General features: G+C 37.2%; 1 protein-coding gene across 2 annotated transcripts; it reads right to left on the reverse strand.

Annotated features, from left to right (window-relative positions):
• Positions 1-604: 604 nt before the first annotated feature.
• On the reverse strand, positions 605-19,038 carry LOC149827009 (bifunctional nuclease 1-like). 2 transcript variants are annotated; one of them, XM_090019110.1, is made up of 12 exons: positions 18,779-19,038; positions 18,470-18,695; positions 15,972-16,304; positions 14,933-15,103; positions 14,724-14,773; positions 14,543-14,599; positions 14,359-14,424; positions 14,186-14,260; positions 9,877-9,995; positions 9,665-9,756; positions 1,010-1,076; positions 605-787 (listed from the first exon to the last, which is right to left on the reverse strand). In XM_090019110.1, exons 3-11 carry the CDS (start codon positions 16,270-16,272, stop codon positions 1,018-1,020), a joined length of 990 nt encoding a protein of 329 aa, XP_089875236.1. In that variant the 5' UTR covers positions 16,273-16,304; positions 18,470-18,695; positions 18,779-19,038; the 3' UTR covers positions 605-787; positions 1,010-1,017. The 2 variants fall into 2 exon arrangements, with proteins under 2 accessions (XP_089875236.1, XP_089875237.1); XM_090019111.1 differs by having other exon boundaries at positions 18,470-18,687; positions 18,779-18,949.
• Positions 19,039-21,253: the final 2,215 nt, after the last annotated feature.

Genomic DNA, 21,253 nt, shown 5'->3' on the forward strand with positions numbered 1-21,253 from the left:
AATTCCTGGATTTGGAAGCTACAACTCTAGGAGGTAGTAGTTACCAAACCCAAGTTTTAGTGCAAATACAAAAAGGAGACGTCACCTCTTCCAAATGCAAAGTCTACCTCGTCAATGCCATTCTCCTAAACAGCCACCACCAACTGGTTTGACCACGTATCTACCAAATGCATAAACTCCCATCCCAACTGCCACTTTCCTGATAGAGTCTTTAACTCTTAATATCGTTTGGTGACAGAATAGCAAGTAAAAAGTTTTACCTGAACAGGTGTTCCACACGTAATAATGAAAGGGGAAGCACGAAGTCCCATACGCGTCGTAATGTGAGTCGACAAGACCAATCACCTCTTATGCGCAGACTGCACGAGTGGGACCCACTGTGGTAAGAGGGAAGGTTGGCGGTAAAACCATCGTTTTCTCCCTACTCATATGCACAGACCGTGCAGTAGGCACCAAATAGATTACAATGTCGGCAAAACGTTGCTTTAAATTACTAAATGTTCTTTCAATATAATGGGTTCGTTAGATTACCATTTCCTGTTCTGTTTTTTATTCGATAGGCATGGACCATCTCAGTGAGAAGAGAATTCTTGGTCACAATATAGAGTATTACTGTAAGAGGATGGCATTAAGAGATATTATATACGTACAGATGATACACTAGGAAGAGTCAATATTCATTTACACCACATTATACACAACGCTTAGCAGATACATATACATAAAGCCAAAAGGCTGAGCTTGCATGCTTTGGACAACCTTCTGTACAATGTGTGCATCCAAATCCCTGCAGCACACAGCTCAATAGTCAGAGACTCAGAAGAGTATTTCGCTGTGGATCCATATAAATTGCAGTGGGTGAACATGTGAAAAGATGGAACTCAAACTTGGGTGGTTGTGAATGGTGGACCACAAGGAAGATGTTCAGTGTTTTCCTTGGCCCTTCAAAGCAAACCCAACTTAGAACTCGGTAAATTTTTTTGTGTTACCAGACGCATGAAAGTCATACCCGTCAAGCTACCAAGCCCGATTCTTCATCTTGGACCGCAATTGGGTGAGTTTGTCTCTCCATTGAGCTGAATTAACATAAAAGAAAATGAACAGGGTCAACACACGATGATGACAAGAAAATCACACCTTCAAACGCCCATAGATGCATGCCGAGTGAAACTTACCCAGTACACAGCACGATAAATCAGTACAAAGATGCATGTTACAGCACGGCCAACATATAATGCAACGAATGAGTATATAGTTGGACGGTGGCCAGCATGATGGGGCCCATAAATATGCCCTATATCATTATCAGTCATATTTTGACGGATGCTAAGCCGTGAGAAGGTTCTAACACTATCCGAAAGGCACTAATTAAGATGCGAGAAGGTTCTACCACTCCCTGAAAATTGGATGGACTGCTTCAAAGCTCCAACCAGACGATTGTAACAGGACTAGGCTCCAGGCCCAGATAGAGAATGGACAAGTGCAATGAAGGACCAGTTTGAAAAATAAAAAAAGCTTTGTAATTGTGAATATAGAAGCAAAAAACAAAAAGAAAAGAAAAAGTTGGATTGCATCTGTCTATGTCAAGTGGACAGGGCTGCAGATATTGAAAACGGCCGTTTTGGTGAAGTTTTCCATTACAAATGGTATACAAGGAGATGCAATATGGGAGCACAAATGGAGTATCATTGTGACAGTCTTTTAGTTTTGAAGTTCTAACGGCCTAACAATGATATCAAGTTTAGAGTTGATGACAATAACTCTTAAAGATGTTTTAAAAGGCTCCCAAGAAAAATTCAACGAAACTTTATTCAAACCACAAATATCTTTGGTATCTCAGGATCAAATAGTTTTCCAAAGAACTGCTACAAGATTTTGCCAGGGATCTGATATGGTCCTTTTCAGAAATAATCTATACTGTTTCAGACTTGAAATGATTACTGCAAGCACAAATTTCTAAGGGCCACTCCCACTCAAAAGAAACTAATTACCCTAAAGAAAAATGACAAAACCTAGAAAAGTTTATGTTGAGATTCTGCTCTCCTCCACTATAATTTAAATTTTTTTTAACAAAATATCAATCAAGGTTGTTAAATGCAATGAGGCGAAGCGAGGCGTTGAAGTGTAAGCTTCATGATCAAAATAATAAAATATATAATATTAATACAATAATGAAAATTTTAAATAAAAACTACTAATAAATGACAATATAAAATAAATACTACTTTCCTATAATTAACCTGTATTATTCATTTTCTTATATGCATGCACATGTAAACCACAATTAAGTTAGACTCATAGTGAAAAATAAAACAAGTTATATCTACAATCATGAAATCATATTGAATACATGTGGGGCCATATCCAAATCGACCTGTTCTAGAAATACCTTCTATGCACAAAATTTTTTATTGTAATAATGGAGTTCAAATGCACAATTAATATAAAAAAAGTTAATTCCTCCACTATTGTACAAAACTAACATTCACAGAATCACAAATGAATAAATAAAATTAAAAACATCTCTTCAAATATTTAACAAAATGTAAACAAGATACCTCTTCAAGTGAAATAACATCAAATATTTAAAAAGACATAAGTCTTAAATGTCTCCTTAAAGGCAAATAACATAAAGTTGAATCTTTTCAACGTCACAAATCTTAAATAATATCAAATATTTAACAAGTCATAAGTCTTAAACAATATCAAATTTACAAAATCACGCTCAATACAGGACTATTCTTAAGTTTCCTAAATTTTTTCATAAGAGTATTCTTAAAACATACTCTTATAAGATAGTGGATGCACTAGTCCCTGCCAGACATCAATAGAGAGGTGGAATAGAGAATCAGGCAGAGGCATCGCCCCTGCCTGCCGACCAAAAAAGAGAGGCGGCAGGGGTGTGCCCCTGCCAGCGAAAATCAAAGAAGCGACAGGGGCGTGCCCCTGCCTGTAGAAATCAGAGAGGTGGCAGGGGCTGAGTCCCTGCCTACCATCAATAGAGAGGCGGCAGGAGCGTCCCCTGCCTGCCCAGAAACAAAAGGACCTGTCGGAAACAGAGAGGCGGTAGGGGGTGAGTCCCTGCCTGCCATCAATAAAGAGGTGGCAGGGGCGTCCCCTGCCTGCCCAGAAACCAAAAGGGTGGCAGGGGCATCACCCTTCCTGTCGAAAATAGAGAGGTGGTAGGGGGCAAGTCCCTGCCTGCCATCAATAGAGAGGCGACAGGGGCGTCCCTTGCCTGCCCAGAAACAAAAGGGTGGCATGCCCCTGCCTGTCAAAAATAGAGAGGCGGTAAGGGCATCCCCTGTCTGCCCAGAAACCAAAAGGGTGGCAGGGGCATCGCCCCTGCCTATCGGAAACAGAGAGGCGGCAGGGGGCGAGTCCCTGCCTGCCATCAATAGAGAGGTGGCAGGGGCATCCCCTGCCTGCCCAGAAACAAAAGGGTGGTAGGGGCATCGCCCCTACCTATCGGAAACAGAGAGGCGGCAGGGTGCGAGTCCCTGCCTGCCATCAATAGAGAGGCGGTAGGGGCTTCCCCTGCCTGCCCAGAAACAAAAGGGTGGCAGGGGCATCACCCCCTGCCTGTCAAAAACAGAGAGGCGGCAGGGGCGTTGCCCCTGCCTACCAAAAACAGAAAGGGAGAGAGAGGTGAAAGGCGTGGCAGGGGTCCGCTAACCTCCTGCCGCTCCCCCGACGTATGTAGAAAGAGAGGGGAGGCACGACAGGGGGGCGTCGACTTCCTGTCGGCCTCCCGACGAACACAGAAGAAAGGGGGGAGAAGGAGAAGAAGAAGACAGAGGTAGAGAGGGTACGTACCTTCGAGGTCGCCGGCGATGGCGGCGACGGTGTTAATTGAAACACGAGGGAGGAGGCGGCGTTGGCTCCCCTGAGAGGCATCAGAAGCGAGGTTGTCGGCGCTGGGAGCGAAAGACGAGGAGAGGAGAGGAGGAGGGAGGCACAGGCTGAGAAAGCCCTCCCTCCCCTCTGCGATTTTTAAAGAGGGTTTGGGGAGGCACGAAAAGGGAAACCCCAAGGGGGTTTCCTTACTTGCATAGGGGAAAGGGGGGAATGCGGGGGTGGGGAAATAAAGGTTTAAAAGAAACCCTCGCCCCCCCCCCCCTGTGTTTTTTATTTTCGTGGGCTTCACAATAACATGATGCGTACGCCTTAGAAGCGAAGGGTGCCTCGATGCGAGGCGTGCCCTTCACCCATGTGAAGCGTGCGCTTCGAGCCTGCAAACGCCTCACTACAGCGCCTCGGTTCCTTGAGCTTGCGCTTCGCCTATGAGGCGTACGCTTCAGGTACTGAGGTGTTCACCTTGAAATGAAATGGGGATCTTCGAAACACGAGCTTAGATTAACAAGGGCAAGTGTCAAGAATGATACTAAAGCATAACCCTTAAAAAGGGTATAACTGGAAACAAAATAAAAATAAAAATGTATTCTTTATTGATATGAAAAACCAATTGCTTAAGAAGCATTGGAATGAAATACAAGAGGAGTTGCACCCCTTTATATACACAGCTGAAAGAAGACTCAATAGAGCTGTTGGACACAGTCCAACAACTCTATTGCTAGTCAAGCAGTCATTCTAGTTCAAACTGAACTAGATGACATAAAGACAAAAAATAAAAATAAAGGAAAAAAAATTACAGAAAAGAAAGAAATGAAAAATGTATTTATATATATATAATAATATAATATTATTATATATACATATGTGTACAGTTTTACATTTTAACACTCCCCCTCAAACTTACGGTACAATGAGTGAAAGTTTGTCTAAGAGAAAGTGAAATCGGGGAGCAGCGAGAGGTTTTGTAAATAAGTCTGCTAACTGATATTTTGAAGTGACATATGGTAGATCAATTATCCCGTGTAGATATTCCTCTCTGACGTAGTGACAATCCATTTCGATGTGTTTGGTGCGTTCGTGGAATGTTCTGTTACTGACAATGTAGATCGCACTTTTGTTGTCACAACACATTTGTGAAGCCTTTGTTGCTTCAGCTCCCATGTCAGCAAGTAGTCGTTGGAGCCAAACTACTTCCATGGTCGTGGTTGCCATGGCTCTGTATTCAGCTTCGGTGGATGAGAGAGATACCTTCTGTTGCTTTTTACACCTCCACGAGATCAATGATTCCCCTAAAAAGACACAAAAACCAGTGGTTGAGTGTCTGTTATTGGGATCACCTCCCCAATCATCATCAGTATATGCAATTAAATCAAGAGAAGAGGAGGAAGATAAGAAAAGTCCTCGTGAAAGAGAGGACTTGATGTATCTGATAATACGCATGACTGCTCCCATATGAACAGAAGTAGGAGCATGTTGAAATTGACTTGCTGTATGAACAACATGTGCTATATCTGGTCTGGTAATGGATAGATAGGAAAGTGCCCCGACAAGTTGTCTGTAAGGAGTAGGGTCTGCAAAAAGTTCTTCATCATCAATCTTCATTTTAACATTAACAACTTCTGGAGTGTCAACTTTCTTATCATCAGTAATACCAGACCTGAAAACAATATCAAAAGCAAATTTAGTCTGAGATAATAAATATCCTCTAAGAGAATAAGCAACTTCAATGCCTAAAAAATATCTCAACAAGCCCAAATCAGTCATTTCAAAATGAGATTTAAGAAGTGTTTTGATTGTTTCAACTCCCTGTTTATCGCTTCCGGTGATGATCATATCATCCACATAGAGAAGAAGCACAATGATCCCTGCATCAGAATTCTTAATAAACAAAGCAGTGTCAGTTAAACAGAATTGAAAACCAATATCAATCATAACACGACTAAACCTATCATACCAAGCTTTTGGTGCTTGTTTAAGTCCATAAAGAACTTTTTCTAAGCGAAAGACTTTACCCTTATGAATACTTAGACCAGGAGGGGGTTCCATGTATACTTCTTTAACTAGCTTTCCATTTAAAAAAACATTTTTGACATCCATTTGAAAAATACACTATTTTTTGATAGAAGCTAAGGCAATTAAGGTTCGGACAGTAGTCATACGAGCCACCGGAGCAAAGGTTTCTTCATAATCAATCCCATATTCTTGGGCATAACCTTTGGCTACTAAACGGGCTTTATATCTTTCAAGAGTACCATCACTCTTGGTTTTAATTTTATAAACCCATCGACATCCTATAGTTTTCTTCCCTGAAGGAAGATCTTGAATATTCCATGTAGAAGCCTTTTCAAGTGCATCTAATTCAGCTTTCATGGCTTCTATCCATTTGATATCATTTTTTGCTTGAAAATATGTGGATGGTTCTTGATATGAGCGAATTAATGCAATAACTGCCCTATATGTGGGTGAGAAAGACTCGTATGATACAAACTTTCCTGGAGGCCTCGAGATTCGGGATGATTGTCTAGTTGGAATGTTAAAATATTTTTCAAGTGCACATGGAGGATTAGACTCTTGTCGCCTGGAATATTGAATACTAGTATCTCTATGAACTTCTTCATTTTCAATATTAAGATCAATAATTCTTTGATCATCATCAAAGTTACAATCAAGGTCATATTCATCAGATGTTGATATTAGATCTAGCAAAAAGGAGTACTCAGTGACGTCTTTTAATTTTCTAAAATCAAAGAAGCTCTCCTTTTCAAGAAAAGAAACATTTCTAGACACATATAGTTTATTATTTTTGAAGTCAAAACATCTATAACCTTTCTGATTTTCAGCATATCCTAAAAAGGCACAGGGAATCGCACGAGGGGAAAGTTTATCATTTTTGTCAGTAAATATGAAACATTTGCACCCAAATATTCTTAGTCTAGAGTAGTCTAGAGAAATGTTCATAAGTTTTTCAATGAGAGTGATATTTTGTAACGAAGAAGATGGCATCCTATTAATGAGATAGGTGGCAGTTAAGGCAGCTTCTGCCCAAAAGTCTTTCGGGACTTGATTTGCTATTAATAAAGTCTTAGTGGTTTCTATAATATGGCGATGTTTTCGTTCTGCCAGTCCATTTTATTGAGGTGTATAAGGACAAGATCTTTAATGTGTGATGCCATGCAATTTAAGATAATTTTGAAAATCTGTGGATAAAAACTCTCCCCCTGAATCTGTGTGAAAAATAGTAATATCATTTTGAAACTTGTTTTTAACCATATTATGAAAAGTTTGAAAGTATGAAAATACTTCAGACTTATGTTTGAGAAAGTACATCCACGTATGTCGGGAGAAATCATCGACAAAAATAACATAGTAAACAAATCCTCCTTTAGAAATTACTAGTGCAGGACCCCAAACATCCGAGTGTATTAATTCAAGTGGTCTTGAAGAGAAAAAGGTTCTGTTCTGAAATGGTAATCTTTTCATTTTGCCGAGAATACAATCTTTACAATCAAATGATTCAGAGTTACAAAATTTCCCTAGATTTGGCAAATGTTGGATTTTGGCTATATGTGGGTGACCAAGTCTCTCATGCCACAGTTCCAACTCTATTTTTTGAATATTATAACAAAAAGCTTTTTTCGGCATTTCCAAAAAATCTATGTAATAGAGTCCTCCTTCTCTATGGCCTTCCCCAATCAGCTTGCCTGACTGGCGATCCTGTACCCAACAACCATAAGAAGAAAAAAAAATATTACACCCATAATCAGAAATTCGAGATACAGATAAAAGATTTAAATTTAATTTGGGAACATGTCTAATTTCTGGAATAATTTTTTTTTTGTTTTATAAATTTTTTCAAAATTTCCTATTCCTTCTATTTCAAGAGAAGTCCCATCAGCAGTAAAGACCTTTGACACACTTGTTTTATTTTTAACACATTTGGATAGACTTTGATTATTTGGGGTCATATGAAAAGATGCACCAGAGTCAAGAAGCCAAGAAATTTTACCTAGATCAGAAAAAGATGAGGCTGCTGCGCCGGTTGAAGCTTCAGATGAGGAAGAGGCACCTTTGATGAGAGGCTGAAGAATCTCCATTAGTTGGGCCAGGGAAACTGGTGCATCCTGATCTTTAGGCTCCGATCCAGCAATTGCAACTTTTTTTTCTCTCAGTTCCTTAAGTTTGGGACATTGTGGCCTGTAGTATCCCGGCTCATGACAGTGATGACAAATAACTTTCTTCTTATCATAGTCACCATTTTGTCGGTTAAAGTGAGGAGGCCTATATGATCGAACATGATTCCCTGGTCTAGACACGGCTAAAACAGAATCATCTTCAATTTTTAAAGAACCTTTCCGGAGACGATTTTCTTCCATTGTTAACTCTTCAATAGTTTCAACAATAGAAGGAATTTTTCCCCGGTGAAGTAGGGCCGATTTAGTGGTTTTAAATTCCGGCCTTAATCTAGTGATAAACTGGTAAAAATGTTCAGCATCGAGTTGTTTCTGACGAAGCTCGATGTCTTCGGCACAATGCCACTTTGGTTCTAAAAGAGAAAGTTCTTCCCAAAGTTCGGACAACCCATTGTAATATTCACGAATAGTTTTGTCTCCTTGTGTCATCATTCAAACTTTTTCTTGGAGGTTGCACACGTGTGCAATATCTTTAAGGGAATACATATTCTTAAGGTATTCCCATGCCTTATCGGCATGATCAAATTTGGCAAGACTTGAGCATTTTTTAATGTCAACGCTATTGATAAGCCATGACATTATCTTCGCATGAGATATTCTCCATTCTTTCCATTTCTTCTCGTATGAGGCAATAGCCTTGATTTTCTCTTCTTCCGATAGAGGGACCTCTTTATCTCCCTCATTTTTAGTAAGAGATAGCTTAGGTTCCGAATCGGAACCATCCACAATCCCCCATAAGCCTTTTCCCCATATATGGTGCTTCATGATTGAAGCCCATGTTACATAGTTCGTATCGCTTAGTTTCATAGGCATGATGGTGACTTTATCATTGTCATCCATTGATTACAAGGAGAGAAAGAATAGGGATAGAAGAGAAATAAGAAGGAAAATGAAAAAGAAAGAAGGAAAAAAACAATACAACAAGATGTGAAATCTTCTCTAATGAAGTGATAAAATACTTCTCTTCAAGTGGCGAACACTTTTGCAAATGGGCACGGAAACCGAGGCAGCTTTTCCTCAAGATTTAGTACTTCCGCGGCTCTGATACCATGAAATGAAATGGGGATCTTCGAAACACGAGCTTAGATTAACAAGGGAAAGTGTCAAGAATGACACTAAAGCATAACCCTTAAAAAGGGTATAACTGGAAACAAAATAAAAATAAAAATGTATTCTTTATTGATATGAAAAACCAATTGCTTAAGAAGCATTGGAATGAAATACAAGAGGGGCTGCACCCCTTTATATACACAGCTGAAAGAAGACTCAATAGAGCTGTTGGAATGTGTCAGTCCAACAACTCTATTAAGAGCTGTTGGACTGACATTGCTAGTCAAGTCTGGACAGGACTTGACTAGCAACAGTCATTCTAGTTCAAACTGAACTAGATGACATAAAGACAAAAAATAAAAATAAAGGAAAAAAATTACAGAAAAGAAAGAAATGAAAAATGTATTTATATATATATATATATATATATAATATAATATTATTATATATACATATGTGTACAGTTTTACATTTCAACACACCTCTCACAACACTGATATCAATATGACACAGAAACCATTTGATAATCATTAAACACATAATAATTTGGAATAAGAGAAGAAAAATACCTGCATCCCCATAGCGTTCTTCACCAGCAGCCATTAGCATATTACAAACCAACTCAAATTCCGTGGTTTCAATACAAGGTTGACCATCTGGCCTGAAAGATTCTCAACCATGTAAATTACCATTTACTTGTGATCTGAACATCTGACAGAATAATAGATATGGAATGAATGAATAAGCATGAGTAGATAATTTCAGCTTTTTATCTTATCACCTATCAAGTTCTGTGAACAGCAGACCATCAGAGAAAGGAGTATCAATAGCAAGCTTCTTTGGCTCAACTATTCGCATTCCATCACTGTATGCCAACTGCTTGTTTACTTGTATAGGCACCTGCATTGCATTAGAAATATAAAATAGGATATAGGCTTCCAATCTCTTAAAAATTTAGCTAGTAATAGCTGACAAATATCATAAATTCAAATGCTATAATCCCGCATACATGAGCACTCAGCAATCTGACTGCTGCAAATAAGTAGAACCTATGTCACATAGACCAAAGACATGAGTAATGAATATTGTGTAAAACTAGGAGATGGGGACATGGTCATATATATATATATATATATATATATATATATATATATATATATATATATATATATATATATATATATATATATATAATGTGCAAGTTCCAGACCATTTATCTCACAGGCCAACCCAGACCCCTCTAAAAAAGGGTCTTGCATGTGTTGAATGCTTAAACCAAGCTTGTAGATGTGTTTATCATTACTTATTCACTAAGAATCATGCTTTGGATTAAATCAATTAAACAAAAAACTTTGATTTTTAGTTAATCAAGTTTTTGGCATAATATAAACTGTTGATTTTTTTGTTCATCTAAAAACACATCTAAACATAAAAAAAGTTTAAACCGATACATGTTTCCTACTAAATAAAGCATAGAGAACATATCTGTGCATTTAGATTAAGTAAAAAATACATGTAAAAATGTTTTTAAAGGGGTCAGAGACGGTTTGGGAGATAAATGGCCTGAAACTTACACATTCCTCTCTCTCTCTCTCTCTCTCTCTCTCTCTCTCTCTATATATATATATATATATATATATATATATATATATATATATATATATATATATTGGCTACCAATGAAGGTAAGGAACTGATGAGTAGAAATCACTCTTTTCTCCAAAAAAAATTCAATTTTTTGTAGATCAAATGTTAAAGATGTGATCTACATGGTTTGTTTAGTAGAAAACTTGTTTTCAATGTGAAGTAGCAAATATTTTTCATATATATATATATATATATATATATATATAGGAAAATGGAAACCTACTAAATGAAACTGGATTTCCGGTGTTTATTTCGAAATTCCGACACGATAGATGTGTTCATCACGATTGATTTACTAGAAATCGACAATTGACTCATGCATTTTGGATGAAAAAATGGTATTTAGAGCATCGAAAAATTATAAAAATTGTAGGTTGTTGATTTTTGAAACCTTATAAAAACCTATCCATACATCAAAATCAAATGTTCCAAGAAGTGATTCCTATAAAAACAAGCATATAGATCACATCTGAATTGTCAGAATTAAAAAAAAAACAGCAGAAATTCATGAAAATCAAATAGCATATTTCATTTAGTAGGTTTTGCGGTTTGAAGGTTTCCATTTCCTTATATATATATATATATATATATATATATATATATGTTGTTAGAAGGGTTGAGGCAAAGCTAAGCGTTACAACATCCATGAAGCGATGCATAAGTGTTGAGGCGGTGAAACGTTAGTATCACAATTTAATTAACAAAATATCTTAAATTCAAAGTAATTATAAAAACCATAAGCCAACAAACAATCAAAGTCCATAAAAGATTATAAGAGTTTTATCCTTTTGCAAGTAATATTTATTATTTGCATAAAACAGTTAAACAATATTTAAAGAGAAGGAATTCATAGCTAGTAGTAATCTTGGAAAGGTATCAACAAATAAAAATGATAAATATTATGCTATAAAATGCCCTAAATTAATAGAGTGTTTTCTTGTACGGGTCTTTCATTGAATCCAAGAGAATTATATGTAATATAATATAAATTGGGTGGTTTTTACATGAGTATTATACTGGCAAGAATAGCCAATATATAATTTTTTTATAAATACAAAGTTGATAAGAAATCTTTTTTCTCTACATTAAGGGTATCTATCTTCTTTTAAAAATGCAATGCAAAATTAGACATCTTATCTTAATTTTAAAGCTGTCAGAAAAAGTTAGACTTGCCCTTATTAAGTAGTTTTTTTTGTTTATTATACGATTCTTTTGATGGAACACCTACTTTTACCTTAATCAAAATAATGCAAAATCTGGATGTTGCATATAATATATCACCCAAAAGGTAAAAAAAGATGGAATTAGAGGTGTAATTGTTACTGTTTATTTTCAGTTAAACCAAACAAGCAAAATATAAATGGCTGGCCTATGTGTTTCACTACATGAGAGCAAAATGAGAGAGAAAAAGGAGAAGCAAGAGATGACAAATTCTGGTTAAATATAACTGTAAACTGAGAGAGACAGAGAGAGGTGGGCTGGTGGCTTTTCATCAGCCACCAGTGGTGTCTCAGTCCAGTGCTGGTGGGCAGCAGCTATACACAGATTCTACAGAATGAGAAGAGAGTGGGCATGCAGGACCCTTCATTTGACCAATAAATTCATTAAAAAAATGTAAAGAAGGGGGACATGGGATGTGTGTGGTCCACTCCATGCCTGCATCCCCACTCCCCTTGACCCCTCATTTGTTCATGTAAATAAAATGCACGGCTCACCTTTGAGGCGATGCCTCGAGCAAGGCATGTGCTTCATGGTTTGAGGCACACGCCTCAAGACTTCATGTGCCTCAGCCTTACGCTTCGAGGTATCAAGCACACACTGCACTTTGATGTGTACGCTTCATGCCTCGAAGGGCAAGTACCTAACAACACTGTGTATATATATATATATATATATATATATATATATATGATACAGTCGTTTGTACATACAATCTAATTTAAAATAACAAAACCATTTTTTTCAAATTTTTGCAAATTTTGGGGGGATCTAACCCTATAGATGTGGTCTACATGATTTGTTTAGTAAAAAATAGGTTTTGGACCATGCGTTTGCAACATGTAAGCAAGTTTTTCAAGGGCTTCGATAATCAACGGCCCACAATGTGCCAAAATTTCATGAATAAAAAAAACATATTTTGATGTCAAAAAAATATGATCCAAGGTGTGTTACCTAGAAAACAAAACATGTTGAACACATCTATGATGTCAGATTGAGTGTATACAACTTACAACTATGATTTTCCAACTAGATTGAACATACTGTGGACGGTAGCAAATATTTAGCTCCTGTTGTGAAGGCTTTCACATAGAACAACTGACAGGACCTTGAATGCCAATGTCTATCATCAAGAGATTTCATACAATCATACTCCACATGCTTGAGATTCTGACTAAACTGAAACTACATTCATCAGTGCACTAAGAGACAAGATTTTCAATCATTTTCCCAAGCTAATCGAAGTCATGACACGATCCACAAGAAAATGATGTTAAATTCTTACATTCTGTTTGGCTCTTAAAAGAATGCGAAAAAGCAAACAAACAATATGATGAAGCCAATGCTACAATATCATCACACCTCTCAAGAGTTACCAACTGAGACATGTTCACCTCGCCATCTCTTGTTTACATCTTTCCTAGCTAGAACATTTTATCTTCCTCATCCATAATGCACATCAATTTACCTCCAAACACATTCTCAGGTATGTTGATAGGCCCAATAATGTTACTTAACAAATGAGAAATTCTAATTTAGAAGCACTGTTTTCCCAGGAACTGCACGCCATTTTACATTCTTAAGATCAATGAGTCCTCAATTTTTACTGTCCTACAGGAGTATTCAAATTCTGCCGTGTCATGTACCCTTATGTGCTATTTGTGATGGGAAATTACAAAATAATAGGATGTCCCTTCCCATATGACATAGTTCTATCCTGGTAGTGTTAAAACATAACTTGCTGATTCTTGTGAAACACAGTTTTTCTTCTCCACCATTCACCGCCTTAAGGAAAGACCATAAAGTTTGCTAGATGTTCTCAAATATGGTAGTTCTGCACAATAAATAAATTTCTCCAAGAGTGAATAATAACTTTATGACTTTGTTACTTTCCATTCCAATAGATTTCCACCAGAGGCCCAGCTTGTTTATCAGCACCAATGGTCATAAGGTTGCTTAATCCATATTAACATTATTGGAAAACAAACTAATAGCAACACAGTATAAGAGAACTTCCAAGATATGATATTAACCAGTTGAAGAACGAGACAGATTATGGAATCAACCTTAAGATTCAAACCAAAACAGAAACTGCATGCATGTACTAAGCAGTAGAGATTTAATTATAAGAATTTCTAAGTTGATATGCCATTTTTTGGTACTAAACAACATAGGTATGGAGACATATACTGATAATTTATAATTCTGATGAACAATACAGGTACCTGACATCTTACTGCAATATTAATAGCATCTGATGGACGCAGATCAAAGCAGAACCTTTCTGTACTATCACCAACCTGTAAATTATATAACAGAAAAATAACTGAGATTTAGAACTCTACTGCTTGCATAGCTTCTACTTTATGTCTGAATGATTAAAAAATAGTAGTTGTACCTTTGCAAGATACAATTGAGCAAAATAAGCCTCATGCACTCTCTTTGTAACTCGAACTAGTTTTACCTGAAAATGAGAATCACCTTCAGTGATGCATCCAGTATCTCCACAATAAGATGATACAGAATCACTATAAAGAGAAAAGTACACAAACATATCAAAGCCACCTTTCAGAAAATATTACCTCATAACCCATCTTTGAAATCATATCCTTTAGTATCTGATAAAGTGTTGGCCTTGCCTGGGGTAAAAAGTTCAGTATAATTACAGACCAATCATGACAGATGCAACCAAATCCTAAACCTAAACAGCAGATCTCAATAAAACAGATGATGGAGTAGGTTTTAGAGGAACAGGGAACAGACAATCTGGACATTGCGAACTGCAGCCATCAGCAATACACTTGGCATCTCCACTGCGTTTAACAACAGATTGTTCAATATCATATCCATGTTCTCAGCATAAGAATGAGTTAAACATGATGATGCATCGTATAATAACTTGTCATTAAATGCCTTTAAGTTTAATTTATAGGGGAACACGAACTTATGTTTCTCAGGAAGCAAGTACATACTGACAATGATTGGAAGAAGAAGACCACTTCCATCTTCCATCTTCAACACAATTGCAGGATGAGAAGCATAATCTGGTAGAGGTCCACCATGAGGGTTGTTATGCTCACACCTTACATGCCGACCATTCCGCATTTTAATTAGAAAACCCTCTGCACCACTTCTTACCTCAACTGTGAAAGCAGTCCACATGAGAATCTGATAGCTTCAACAAGTTTATATTATTTTTAAACAAAAATAATATTGTAAGGATGTAAGTGAAATCAATCACAAACTCAAATTATGTAACACGTAGAAATTGTTTCAGGGTAATGACATAGCTAATCCTGCATACCCTGATGCCATGTAATACAAGTATACTGATGACTGCAGACCCAAATGCATAACTCACCGAAATAGAAAATCATGTCTATTATAAATTAGCTCATATATGGCCTCAAAAGTTCAGAGATGGAGAAGACCACAGTCAAACATGAATAGGAACTAATGGCACAGTTAAAAAACAAGTAAAATTTAAAAGAACAAGTTGACATTGAAAAAAACATGCATTTTGCTTACATCCTTGAACAGGTCATGGAACCTAACAGCTATATCATGGGACAACTATAAAGACAAAATGTAATGTAAAATGGAGTAAAAAGTTTTAAATCACAAAAGGCTGCATATGTCATGTTCTCTCATGAGTTAAGGCATGGTAAATGTTTTCACAAAGGGAATGAAAAATAGACAGCTGCATAACTAACTGTGTTAAATAGACATAAAATTCTGTATATTTCAAAATTTCATAAAGTTGGGTATGTTTCTAAAAGTAACTCAGTGTGGATCCATTATATGAAGAATGGAAAAAATGGTTCATACAAGATATGCAATAAATTGTTGTTTTGAGTGACTATCATTCACTGGAATAATGAATCTAGCATTAGTGCACACCCTGAGAACAATTCAGCATAAACTTAATGAGTAACTTGACCAGGAGTACATAGTCCTGAGATAAGTTCTTAAACTTTAAGTAATGCTAGAATGGTAAAGATTATAGCATACCAGCTTCAACAACACTAGAATTAACATATTCTTCATCATTCTCATTAAAATTCTCTGCCATACTTCCACTACCATTTGATGATGAACTGAAGCTGCACTTAATTGTCCAGTGTTTTCTTGCAACTGCTGGTCTGAGTAGATCCTTAATCTTTATCCAACCTCTAGAACTACCTATAGAACGACAAGTCCCATTTCTGAATACATTTGCCTTCAGATAAGATCCTCTTATCAAGAAACTGGTGTCACGCTCCTGTTTTACATAGACAGCCGGGTAGATAACAGGTCCGTGCAAGGTTCCCATCTTCAAAACTCTTCTGTTATTGGCACTGTCACCTTCACCACGGCAGAACAAGAATATGATACTAAGCATTTACTGAATAAATAGTAGCTATGAAAATCTTGTACATGCATACTTCTATGACTACCACAATAACAAGACAAGCTAGAAATCAAAACACTGAAATGTTAGGCGACCAAATACCAAGTTACTCATCTTCCACTACCAATTACCAATCATAAAAGCAGTATACATACCACATTGAAATCTCAATAGTTGTCAGTCATAGATCTGATGGTTCCCAAGAGACTATAGACATGGAACAAACTACAGCATTTATAGCTGACAAGCATATATTTTGATTTTTAAATTCAAAATTTCTTGGAAAAAAATTTGTCCATGAACTTCACTAGGCCTGGTATTTATCACATTGTTGGCCGTGAAAGTACATTATATTGATTGTTGTCTATACTGCAAAAGATGAACGGCTAGCATTGAGGATCTACTTCTATCTCAGTCACTCAAGGTCCACGTGATTGTGGAATTTGAGAACTTTTACCTATATAAGGTACAATTCAGTATCCTATATATGTGCATACAAAATGATGTTTATGGTCACTGCTCAAAGATCTTCTAAGTAATAATATAGCCATCTAACCTTATTGCTACAAGGAAAGATCTGTATTTTCTCATGCACCAGGAAAAAAAGGAAGAGAAAAGGGAAACAGGCTCATGCATGAACAGTGTTTTTACTGGCCAAAATCTGGAACGTAGGGCATGTTTGTTGCATCTCATGTCATTTGTAATCACATGTGATTCCATCTCATGATTCGAAATCACACGATTCCAAACCACAGGGTGGACAATGTGATTGGGAATCACATGAGTAGTAAACTGGCCCCAAATGTGCCCATTTTCTCACATTTGCTTGCACGTAAGAAATGAGACAATGAAAATCATTCTCCCACCATTGTGAGAGAACAATTCTCATTTGAGCCCAAGCAAACGTTCCCCTAGAGACGATATTTTCCAAAAGAAAATAGGAATCCAAAGCACTTGGCACCTACCTTCAAACATTCCAACGACAATTATTGAGCTGCCAAATCACAACATTATTTTTTCTAAAAGGGGCTTCTGTAGTGTAAGATGCACAAAATATGAAAATGAAGCATATACTTCTTTCAACACTTGCAAAGGAATTGTGAAAATTGCACTGACTAGGTCGGGGCAAGCCACAGCAACAATCCACGCCATGTCTGCCAGCCTGCCTGCCTGTCATAATGTACACGGAGCATCTCAACAATTCCACAAATTTCTACAGGTCTGATGAATGTGCCAATTACAATTATTCCGCTGCACTATATTTTCAGGCTCTTCAGACAGAAAAACAGGAAAAATTTAGGAATTCCATCAGTCACCACATCATTTCTACAAGCAGAGTTAAGAGAAGTAGCTGACTGGATGACATATAATTCGTTCCATATTTCAATGAATTCATACACCAGAAAAGACGGATCAGACAGGGATCCAAAGTTCAATTACCTCCTAGCTATGCAAAAATGATCTCAAGAACACTTAAAAATCTCAAACTCACATACAAGATAAATCATACACGAAACTTTACATCTTTCTCACCTCCATGGATCAGACGATGCAAACAGAGAAACAAGGGGAGGACAATCTTACCCCCACTCGGGTCGCCCAAGTTTTAGCGGGCCTGGGGAGAAGGTGCTGATCCTTTCGTCCCATGTTTGACTCCCACCGGGTGCCTTTCACTGGTGGGCGCCGTAACGGCTTGGGTGTCGGTGACCCCATCCGGAGATTACCCACATCGGCGGGGAACCTCGTCATAAAACACACACACACACAATTCCACATTTTCACAGGCATATAGGGTAGAAACAAAGAGAACACTGAAAGAAATTTTGAAGCCAAAGTAGAATTAATGAATTCCGCCGATCCGATTGAAGTTCACGAATTTTGAGAGATAAATTCTAATTTATTCGTGAGGAAGTAGTAATTTTCCATTTTCAACAGACGAATCAGCAAGCAAACGCAGAAACACACAGAAACTTGAAATTTCAAGCACAATTTCACAAACTCAGGCAGATCAAACGAATAAACAGTAGCTTAAGGACTACAACGATCCCGAAGTATGAGATAATCGTCCAAACAATCGAATTTCACCAAAAAAAGAAGAAAAAGGAAAAAAATTCAGTACCTCACGCCTTCTCCAAGCAGGATCACAAACTCTTTCCACAAATTCACCCAAAAAACCGATGCTTTCATGCAATTCCCCAACGCGGAACAGCCTTTCGCATTCAGACGACCGCGAAAACCACCGAACCCCCAGAAGATGCAACCGAACAACTCCGATTCGCAGACACAGCCGAAACGCTAGATCACGTGGAATTCGTTTCTCTCACCGCAAGCTCCCACCTTTAACGCTAGAAAACCGTCACAAAGCAGAGATCTAAACACGAGTCACTCCGATCCGCGCGGGAAGAGAGAGAGAGAGAGAGAGGCGTACCTTACACCCGAAGAAAGTATCAATCCGGAGACCTCCGAGCTACGAAACAGAGTGAGCAAGAAGATATCGAGAGCAAAGAAGAAGAAGATCTAATAATATCATAGAGAAAGAGAGAGCTGTGTGTGAGAGAGAAGTGGATGAGGATGAAACCAAGAATATCTCCGCCCTCACTTCATTCCGTAAAGCTCGTTCCTTCTTTGCCCTTCTGATCTCTAAGAATTTTCATCCCAATGAATGACGACGGAGATAGAAGAAAAGGTAAACAGATGAGCCCTTATTGTGCTATTTATAACCCCACGGTTGTGGATTTAACTACCCCTGGTTAGAATTTGTTTTTAACTCGGCTTGCCGACTTGGCTCGGAGCCATCAGCCATGGTCCACATCGATGGTCCGGTTTTACCAACCCAACCCAGTATCACCGACGCTAATTGGATTTGGATAGAGTAAAGTGGATCGGAGTGTTGTGATTTTTGTGGTCATCTGCTTTATCACATGCAACTCCAACTTGCTTTATAAAGTAATGACATCTCTCACAAAACGAAAGAGATCGGTCTACAATGTAGTGCTGGATCAACCACCTTGAAGTTAGTATTGTTAATGTAAGAGCTGTGGATCTCTTTCCTTGACAAGTACCTAGGGCACGTTTGCTTGTCACGGAAGAGGGTGCCACACAGCAGTACCTGGTATTTAAAGAAAAAGAATGTTTTTATTATCGTTGGATCCATGACAGTAAGGATGCCTTCATTTCTATTGTTGCCTATGCCTTCACGCGTCCTCTTCATTTCCTTATTTTGAAAAGATTTACGCGTCTTCTTTAATTCCTTATTTTGAAGATTGAGAGGAAATAATGACAACTTGAGATAGGAGTCAATTATTAAAAGACTTTACCGGGTCAGAAAATTTCGCTATCATATATCAATAATGGCGAGATATGGATCTCATCGTTATAGGGTTTTATTCTATAATGACGACACCTATGTCACCGTTATAGACATGTATAAAAAAGGCCCAACAAACTTGTTTTATATCTCTCTCTTTATGATCTCTCTTCTCTGTGATCATGAGTTGGGCAGCCGTCGAACCGCCGACCAACACCTCCACTCATCTGCGCTAAAAATAGGAAAAAGAAGGTAGAAAAAGCAAAAGAAGAAAAACAGAGAAATAAGGTATGACTCTCTCTCTTTTAGTGTTTACCAAGACGAGAGGGAGGAAGGAAGTGGGGAAGGGGGTTGTTGGCCCCCACCGCCCTCTCCCTTTTCGGTTTATCATGCACAATAATAATTGAGTTGGGTGTTTAGTTGTGCTTGTTCTTAGGGTTCTTTATTCTCTTTAGGACAAGGCTATTTTCAATCTTTTCAATTGTTTTTGTTCTTCTTTTGAATTTGTGTTGGAAAGATGTTTTTGGAAAGACAGAGATGGTTCAAGCATTTAAGTTATTGATTTAGTTTAATTTTTAAACAACATAATATTTTAATATTTTCATTAAAATATTAAAAGATTTTTTTGTATTTTTTTAATTACTATTAAATTTCAATGCATTTTAAAATTATAAAAATGCATTGCTTTTGGCAATATATTACTTTTAAACATTTTGGTCTTAATATGATTTCTTCTTACTTTCTCAATTTTCTTTTATTTATGCTGATAGTGGTTGTTAAGATCATAATCTTTTGTGATGTCTACATATATGGATCCTCACATAATTGGAAACAAATGTTTTTATAATAATAATACTTGTATGGTGTATTCTTTCAGCAATAAACCATGCAAAAACGTTATGTGATTCCAAGGATGTAGGGGGTGTATAAGGTTTGTATTTGAAGTATGTTTGTTATAGGCTTTGAGAGGATGTAGGAGGGTTTATATTTTTGAAAACGTATTTTAAGTGTATGTTTGATGCAAGTTTTTGTTGAGTGCAAATCTTTTTTAAAACTAATTTTTAGTTTTTCTTTGTAGGTTTATAGCCTATAACGATACTGTCTCGTTGTTGTGGGCGAGATCCCTATCTCGCAGTTATAGCCTATACTGATGAGTTAATTCTCTCAATTATAACCTATAAGAGTGATTTGAGATCTCTTCATTACAATCTATAACGGCGAGAATAGTACCTTGATGTAATAACCTATAGGTAGACTATAACGCTGAGTCATGGATCTCGCCGTTAAAACAATTTCATCGTTAAAGATTTTCACGCCGCTATTGTGTTTTTAGCTTCGGTGAGATTCTTCGCTGGTGTTGGTTCATCCTTTAGCAGTGAGCTATAAAATGTTATTATTACTAAAAAAATGATAGTTTTTTTTGGCGACTTATCGGCAAATTAATTTTTTTGTAGTTATAGACTTATAGAGGAAAAAAATAAGAAATTACCAATGAGATATATCGCATCTATTAACCTGCATCCTTGTAGTGTGTGCGTTTGTGTTCAGTAAAAAACTTGAGCTTTCAAAAAAATGTGAGAAAAAAAAGGAAGACAT

Source organism: Nuphar pumila, chromosome 10, assembly GCF_984573655.1.
Source record: "Nuphar pumila chromosome 10, dmNupPumi1.hap1.1, whole genome shotgun sequence".
NCBI classification, from domain to species: domain Eukaryota; kingdom Viridiplantae; phylum Streptophyta; class Magnoliopsida; order Nymphaeales; family Nymphaeaceae; genus Nuphar; species Nuphar pumila.